The 8,332-nt window shown below is 54.5% G+C and overlaps 1 protein-coding gene across 1 annotated transcript; it reads right to left on the reverse strand.

The window, feature by feature from the left end:
* Positions 1-493: 493 nt before the first annotated feature.
* On the reverse strand, positions 494-7,363 carry FABP3 (fatty acid binding protein 3). Its single transcript, XM_059135497.1, has 4 exons — positions 7,206-7,363; positions 4,135-4,307; positions 2,156-2,257; positions 494-788 (listed from the first exon to the last, which is right to left on the reverse strand). Exons 1-4 carry the CDS (start codon positions 7,276-7,278, stop codon positions 735-737), a joined length of 402 nt encoding a protein of 133 aa, XP_058991480.1. The 5' UTR covers positions 7,279-7,363; the 3' UTR covers positions 494-734.
* Between the last annotated feature and the right edge of the window lie 969 nt (positions 7,364-8,332).

Genomic DNA, 8,332 nt, shown 5'->3' on the forward strand with positions numbered 1-8,332 from the left:
TGGTTAAGATTTGTAACCATGAATGGTCCAGGGCGCAGGCGGGAGCTTAGCTGTCATCTTGGCCAGTGGGCATTGGCTCCCACCACCAGGCACAAGCCTGCATGCATCCTGTGTCCTGACCCTGCATTCTGGAAAAACAGACCACAGCATCGCACAAAAAGTAACTTTCCAAACCCAGGGGCCCGCAGTGCAGAATGCGCCTGATCTGACAGTTTAGTAGCCAAGCCTAGGGAAGCCCTGCCACTGGTTCATTATTCCGGACTGGACTCACTCATGTGGCCTTGGGGAGGGACAGTGGAGAGCCCAGGTGTGGGAACAGCTGTTTTATGATGGAGTGGGTCAGGTGACCAACTACTACTGCCTCTGAGACGGTCCATTTCGGTCTCATCCAGTGCTGCTTCTTCGTGACCTTCAGGCAGTTGTTCCTGCCTGTTCTCCAACACACAGGGAAACTGAGACTCCCAGAATCATGTCACCAAAGGCAAAAAGGCAGTCTGGTGACCTTGACTCTGCTTTATTGACCTTAGAGCACCCTCTGGATGCAGTTAAAAAAACAAACATACACAATGGGAGCCGGAAGTGGACCCAGGCTGGTGCCACCTGACCCCAGACGTATTTCCCCAACCCAACCAAGGTGGATTTATACAAAATGCCGAGGAAAAAATGAGGCAATCTGGTGCTGAGTCCAGGGCTAGCCGACTGGCAGAGGAACAGACAGTGAAGGAGTGGGCAGGTCATGCCTCTTTCTCGTAAGTACGAGTGCAAACTGCATTTCCATGGGTGAGTGTCTGGAAGGAAAGACAGAGCCAGATTAGGGCAGGGGTGAGGGCACTGAAGGTACTGGGGCAGTCTCCATTCTGATGGGGAGAGCCTCTGCCTTCATCCCAAGAGTCTCCCTGGGATTCGCCACCTACTATGTGCCAGGTTCTTTTTTGTATTTTTTCCTAATACACCAAGCTTTTCATTTATTTAGGCACTTAATTCCTCTGCTAGAATTTTGGGGAAATGACCTGTGAGAGGGGAAGTGACTGGTCCCTGTCCCAGGCCGTCGCTCTCTCTTGCACCATTCCTCTAGTGCCTCAGATGGTGCCTGGCACATCGTAGACAAACAGGTGAGTAAGAATGTCCAGACTCTCTTGGAGAAGGACTGTCCTAGGCCACCAGTTCTCCATTCCTTCCCTGACAAGCCAGAGGCTTGAGCCACCATCGTCCATCCAGCCTCGCATCGCGGAGCCAGGCCCGTGGTTTCACCATAGTCCGGTTACCCAGTGAGTGTTTGGTCCCGCACAGCACATGCCCACCAAAGGCAGACACCTCTTCTTAACTCTGCAGGGACCCCTGCTCACCGTGATGCAAGAATGTAGGGAGCAGTGATAGCTGACCCAAGGTCTGCAGGGAAGACGCTGCTGGGGTGAAAACCTGAGGTCCTACAGTTAGGAAGCAGAGACCACGGGGCTGCTGCCTCTGTCCTGGATCTGGGGGTGTTCAGTCATGGCAACATTCTTCTAACAAAGTCCCCAAATTTGTCCTTAAACAGACTGATGGGCCAGCCTGATTGTCCCCTCCTAGGCTGTCAGGTACTTGCAGGCCAGGCATGCAAGACACTGGGAGGCAGTGGGGCTGGAATGAGGTAAAAGGGACTGCACTGTCATTGCCCCGCCATCACCAGTCTCTCCCTGCCCAGAGGCTTTCTATGTGGCAGCACAGTCCCAGAAGAAGAGGGTATTAGGAGCCTAGGATCTAATTTGGCTCTTCTGCCTTTCCCGGGGTGGGGCAAGGTGGCAACACAGGAGGAGACTAAGGCTGTGGAGCACCTGAGCCCTCTGCCTCACCTCTAGGATGCTCTATGTTCTGCATCAGGGTCAGGGTCTCTGGCATCCCAGCAGCCCGCAAGGTTGGTGGTGTTAATGCCCATTTTACAATGGGAGCTGGAGAAGATGACTTGTCTGAAGTCATGTAGCCCATAAGCTGAGATGTGAAACTAGGCCTGTGTGAGGCCAAAGCTACCACACAGAATATTCCCACCTAATCCCACCCCAGCCCTGCCTCTACCCCCATTGATCCCATGGGGGAGACCCTGGCCTTCCCAACAGGCTTGACTAAAGGGGCAGTAATGGTAAACAACTCCGGGAGGCTCCAAAGTTATCCATCTTACCAAGATAAGTTTCCCATCAACTAGCTCCCGCACAAGTGTTGTCTCTTGCCCGTCCCACTTCTGCACGTGGACAAGTTTGCCTCCATCCAGCGTCACGGTGGACTGTGGAGAGAGGTAGAGGCCTGAGCTGTGATCTGAGCCAGGAGTACGGGACAAGATGGTGTCTGGTCACTGGGGCCACAGAGGACTCCGCCCTGTGCCCCAAAATGATGATGGTGCCAGGACCAAAGCTCAGGTGGCCTGCTTCCGGCATGGCCCCAAAGGCTGTCTTGTTCACCTCCAGCCTCTGCTCCACGACTGCCTGGCTGGGCCCTTCAGGTGTTGGTAAGTAGGCAGAGGCAGGCAATATGGTGAGCCAAACAGCCTGGCTCTGAGAAGTGCTGCTGGTCTTTAGAATGGACACTTATCCCATCTTCACATGACACCCACAGCCCTAGAGCCCCTAGGAGACAGGGGCGTGTCTCCTACATCCCTGGGGAAGACTGGTGAGGAGTCCTGAGACTCTCCAGCCTAGTGGTGATCACACACAATGTCTAACAGACCTTGGGGTGGAAGGTATTGGAAAATAAGCTTCCCACTTTGTATTCCTATCTCTTCTTGCTCTACATCACGTGGCCCCTTCAGCTGACAAGTAGACAGCAACTGCCAGGTCCAGGGACTGGGTGCCCTTGGAGTGTTCCAAAGCCCTGGTCAGATGCCCACTTAGTCTTCTGGGCTCTGCCAGCCTACATCAGCTGGTTCTCATTTGGCAGCTCTCCCAGATCTCTTTTCTTTAGGAATTTGGGGGCTCTGGGTCAGGCTAGGGGACCCTGGCTGAGCAGGGTTGAGTACGAGAGTCTGAGAAGGCTGTGTTTACGTTTGGAGCAGCATGGGGAGTGAGTGTGCATTCTTGCTCCTACTTCACTTCTCATGCCCATCCCCCAAGCTTTTTGCCTACTTAGATTATGTTAAGCTTAGGCATCCCAGAGCATTATGGTTTATTAGGGTTCTTGTCCCTCAAAAAGGTGGGCTAGTCAAGGAAGCAGATGCATGTGATATGACAGCCACCTGTCTCCAAAGTAGAATGACATCTTTGGGCACCACCTCAGCTCTGCTGCCAGGTTCTCCACAAGGAGAACAGACCCTATCCTGTCTTTTCTGGGGCAGTTGTCAGGAAGCAGAAACAGCTGAGGGGCAAAGTGATAGGTTCTGCTGGAGGATACTGCTATAGGGACCCTCTTTAGAGGTCAAAATCCCTTTGTTCTGTCTCTGCCATGCCTGGCCCAGGGGCTGGGAGGCCTGAGGCAAGCAGCAAAGACAGCCATCACAGGGTGACAAGCCCTGAGACTGCTGGTACATGTCCCCTCTCTACTTGGGAGGAGAGGGGCTACAGCTTGGGAAGACGTACAAACACACCTTAGAGGCTGCCCTATCCAGAACATAGCTTTTCCTGGCTGCGGGCTGGCAGAACTGGAAATAGTTCCTCAGGCTCACTGGCCAAGCCTGGGAGGTGGAGGTTGGAGAAAAGGAAACATCTTGAGCAGGTCTCCACCTCTTGTCCCTCGCTGCCTCCTTTGCTGGAGGCCAGAATGACCTGTTCACTCAGAGAAGAGCTCTGAATTCTCCTGGGCATTGTTCCTAAAGTACTTGAAATCACAGCCATGGCCACATAACTCTCCTGTCTGCAGACTGGAAAGAAACCCAGAGCTCTTGGATGCCATGCACAACATCATCCAGCTGGAGCTGGAGTGGACACTGAGGTCAGAAGAACATCCAGGCTCTGTGCCGCCAACTCCCATAGGCACCAGATACTCCTCAGGGAGGGAGGGAGGAAGCCCAAGGACAGGGCTAGCATGCTCCTAGCACCTGGGACATGCCTGCACTGCACAGGCTTTATGCCCCTTTTTCATTTCAATCCCCCCAAATCACCTGCCCCTCAAGGTACAGTAACAGGGTGCCAGGTCTCAAGGTCTCTCAATCCCCAGACTCTTATGACTCACCTTGACCTTCCTGTCATCTGCTGTTGTCTCATCGAACTCCACCCCTAGCTTGAAGCTGATCTCTGTGTTCTTGAAGGTGCTGTGTGTTTTTACGATGATAGTGTCCCCATTCATTTCGATGATTGTGGTAGGCTTGGTCATGCTGGCCACCTGCCTGGTAGCAAAACCCACACCTGAGGGCAGGGGGAAGATTATGAGCATGAGTCGAGGGGAAAGGCAGGGTACAACGACCTCAGGGAACAACTCTCAGGCCTGGATGTAGGGTAGAAGGAAAAGTACGAGAACTTTCAGAGACTCTGTTTTTTAAATTCAGTTTTCTTGTTAGCTCTGTGCAGCGAAGAGACCCTTGATTTCATGGGGCAGCTGAGAAGCCTAAGGGACGCAGGCATGCCACAGCAAGTCACAGCAGATCTGAGATTAGGACGAGCTATTTTCTGAGTGGTAACAAACGAAAGTGTTTTATCTCATTCAGCCCCTCGTTCTCCCTGAAGGCACGATGCTATTATGTCCACTCACAGATGCAAAGACCGAGAGTTCAAGCCCAGGCTCACAGGTCTGGAATTCAAATGCAGAACTGTTGTGAAGAGCTCACGGAACTGCTCAGCTACAGTCTCCCAAGGCTGGAGCACAGGGCTCCCTTCAAGGGGACCTGAGCAGCTTTCCAGCCACGGGCTGAGGCAAGAAGAGAAATGTGGACCTTGCCTTCCAAAAGCCTGAGGGACGACAGGCCTTTTCCACCTTTGGAAGTTTTTGCCCTGAAACATACCAGTGCACTTGTCCCCTGTATATGGCAGAAGGGATTTTCAAGCCCTCTTCTCCATGACCTAGGGAGGACGTTGGCAGAAGGGAGAGTGTCTCAGTGTACAGGTTTAGGAGAGGCCCGAGTGCTAGTGCAGTTAAGGACTTGAATCCAGGTATCCTGGCTTCTGGTCTAGGCCCTAGGGGGAGTCCCCCACTGACCACAGCACAACTTCCCTGAGTGTCCTGCAAGAGTGTGAAACAAAGAACTCCAGCAAAGCCTTAACCCCCTTAGGTTACAGCTTCCCCGAGAGGTGAATGCCAGATCTGGATATGAATCTAGGCTCCAAAATCTCTGGTTAGCCCCTGCTATCAGAGTGAGACAGGCTGACCCCAGTCCCCAGAAGAGAGCAGGGTCTTGTCACCATGCAAGGAACTCTGTTTGCTTCGGACCTACCCAGAGGTGTGGTGTGTTTGAGAAAGGGAACCACTGTGGAATGAGTAAGGGACTGAGCCAAGAGAAACAGACCAAAATGGGGCCGATTTTGGAGGCTCAGAAAGAGCTGGGTTCTACATAGAAAGGAAGTGGACGCTATTTACAGAGAGAGCTGAGGATGCTCTTTCCTCCCCCATGGACCTCTCTCATCCTTTCCATCTGTGTATGGAGAAAAGCAGGCTGGATGGATTCTCAGCCCTGTAGCCCAAATTTGCTCCTTATTTGGGGCAAAATAAGGGAACAAGTGTGGTAAGGATGTTGCAGCTCACTTCAGGGACACAGGTCTTCTTCAGCTGGAATGTCTGCTATGGGAGGCTTGGAAGGAGGGGCTAACTCTGGGCATCTCAACTTCCCAACAGCTGCCCAGGGCCCACTGCTGCAAGAGGGGCTACTTTCCTGGAGTCAGTGGGCATAGTACCCAGCAAACTATGGCGGGGCATGAGAACTCGGGCCCCAAGAACCAACACTTGTGATCCCTATTTCAGGAACGGGTTAGGAACAGAAGGGAGAGGTTGGTCCCCCCACCCCCCAACCCCTGATTTGGGTAACTGCCAGAATCAGTCCCCCTTCCCTAGTAGGAAGGCATGGAATGTAGCTCAGCTGTGAACAATATTCTGGTTTCCTTGTCCCAACCCAGGAGACTAGGATAATCTCATAGCTGGGGATTTAAGAGAAAGGGTATTCACCTTCTCCATCTAAGTCCCTACTAGGAGGGGAAGAAGGGCGGAGGTCAATCATTAGGTAAGCAGTTCCTACCACTCCCACCCCCAGGGTCCGTAGTGGAAACTGTTGTGGGTTGCACATCTAGAAATCCAGGTTTTCATATCTGATGTGGGACTGATCTGACCAGTTTCTACTCTTTCTGGGTCTCCGTCTCCCCATCTGTCAGACTAGGCAAGGCATGGGGTATAGGTATCTCCAAGGACTTCAGATTTTAAGCACTCTGAATCTTTATTCTTCCCCATCTGAAGAATCACACCCTCCTAGACCGAAGACCCTCCCTGCATCTCACAGATCTTGGCCTTGCTCCAGGACCGTGCTGCATCGGAAGTCCAGTGGTTTTCTCCACCAGACCCTTCCCCCAACAAGTGGCTGAGCCAGCACGGGATGGGTCCTCTTGCCCCAGCCTACCACTAGGCTCACTGACGGTGATTAAAGCCTAATATCACATCACTGCAGGATAAGGTCAGAGACTCCATGACCAGGGAGAGAGCATTCTCCAGCAACCATGTTTCTCTAGTTCAACATGGAGGGGCAGGGGTTGTTGCTAACTGTGCAGGGCCCCTATCTCGCCTTTTCCTCATCCCATTCACCCCCTTGTTCCTCTCTCTTCCCATCTCCCTCCTCCTAGGAGTTTCCTCCTCTCTAAGCTTTGCCATAGTACACTCCCCATCTGCCCCGTTCCCTTTCCGTATTCACACTTTCCAGTCCCTAAACCACTCATATTCTTGCTTTTTCTCCTCCAGATAGCCTCCCACCTTATGCGATAAATGCTCTCTTTTTACACAAACCCACCTCTTTCCAGACACTATGTATACCCCTCTTCCTGGAAAGCGCATCCGTGCCCCAACATCAACAGATACATCTTACCTCCCTACACCTCCCTATCTGGGAATCCCTCTAGCCCGGTTCAGACCAGAAAGTCCCCTTCCGATAAGCCCCCTTCCAACATGCGTGCCTTAGACCAGGCTGCCACCTGCTCCGCGTCCCCCTGTTCCCCAGCGCTGAGCAGGAGGGATGCAGCAGCCCTGCCGGCACTAGCGAGCGCTCGAACGCTATGCACGGCTGCGCACGCGGCCAGGCCCTCTCCAGCCCAGCATCCCCGAGTTGCGCTCACCGAGTGACTTCATGTAGTCATCGAAATTCTTGCTGTCCACTAGCTTCCAGGTGCCTACGAAGGCGTCCACCATGGTGAGGCTGGGCTAGGCCGAACAAGGACAGAACAGGCGTGCAAGGACTCCGGGACCCACGGTTCCCAGCCCGCGCTGCCTCTTTAAATAGCCCTTGTATCACGTGGTGAGGCGTGGCCCACACCCCCAGCTCCCGAAATAGGAAGCCGGCGGCTGGCGCTCACCCGCCAGGCGCTGGCTGCCCATCCCCCGACCCGCCGAGGGGGAGGGGGCAGCCAGTGGCGCCGGGCTCGCCCGCGTCAGCTCGGGTCTCCGGCCTCCGAGTCCCTGCCCGGCGCGGGCAGGACCTGCTCCCTTACCTGGCCTAAAGGCGCTCTTCGCCATCTGAGAAGGAAGCAACTGGGGGCACAGTGCCGGCGAGGTGGGGTGCGCGCCACGGACATCTTCGTCCCCCACTGTATCCCCGAGTTTGGGGTTAGAGCAGAGATGAGAGATTAGAGGAGAAAGGAAACGCCCTTGGGCTGATGCCCACGCCGGGAAAGCTCTCGCCGACTCTTCGTGGCGCAGGCATCTTGGTCCTCCTTTTGCAGGTGAGGAGTCCTAGGCTCAGCGGGGAGCTAACAAGGTCGCAGGAAATAAGGCGAAGGTTCTTTGGAGCCCAGATTGCAAGCGGGTCTAGGTGGCCCTGGTAGCCGCACTCTCCCGCCACTTCCACTCGCCGGTTGCGGGAAGAGTCACCAGGGGCACCGTGGGCGGATGAGCCGATGAGCTGCCCCTGTGCCCTCCGCCTGTTCAGGGCGAGAGCGTGACCCACCCCGCGGTGCCCTGCGCACGTGCTCGCCCCTCCCTGTGGAATGTCGCCGGCGCGTCTTTCCGCCCTGCGGTGCTCCTCCCCGTCCACCTTGCCAGCGCTTCGGGCTCCTCTGACCTCTACGCGGGGCTCTGAGCATTTCATCAGATCATTTCCCCCCTCTCCTCCTTCAGAAATTCTGGCCGTCCAGCCAGCTCTTACAGGCCCCTGGGCAGCTCCCGACCTGCCGCCCTTCTCTGACCTCTGAACAAGCAAGCAGCTTGCACTTTCACAGAATGTCACTCACCTCCTTGAAAGAGACTC

Source organism: Mustela lutreola, chromosome 10 (genome assembly GCF_030435805.1).
Source record: "Mustela lutreola isolate mMusLut2 chromosome 10, mMusLut2.pri, whole genome shotgun sequence".
NCBI classification, from domain to species: domain Eukaryota; kingdom Metazoa; phylum Chordata; class Mammalia; order Carnivora; family Mustelidae; genus Mustela; species Mustela lutreola.

Excerpts from the sequence above, each read along its gene's own strand:
- FABP3 (XM_059135497.1), bottom strand. The coding sequence starts at position 7,278 with ATGGTGGACGCCTTCGTAGGCACCTGGAAGCTAGTGGACAGCAAGAAT. Across the intron at positions 4,308-7,205 it reads TGACTACATGAAGTCACTCG|GTGTGGGTTTTGCTACCAGG; the intron begins GTGAGCGCAACT and ends CCCTGCCCTCAG. Across the intron at positions 2,258-4,134 it reads CAGATGACAGGAAGGTCAAG|TCCACCGTGACGCTGGATGG; the intron begins GTGAGTCATAAG and ends CTCTCTCCACAG.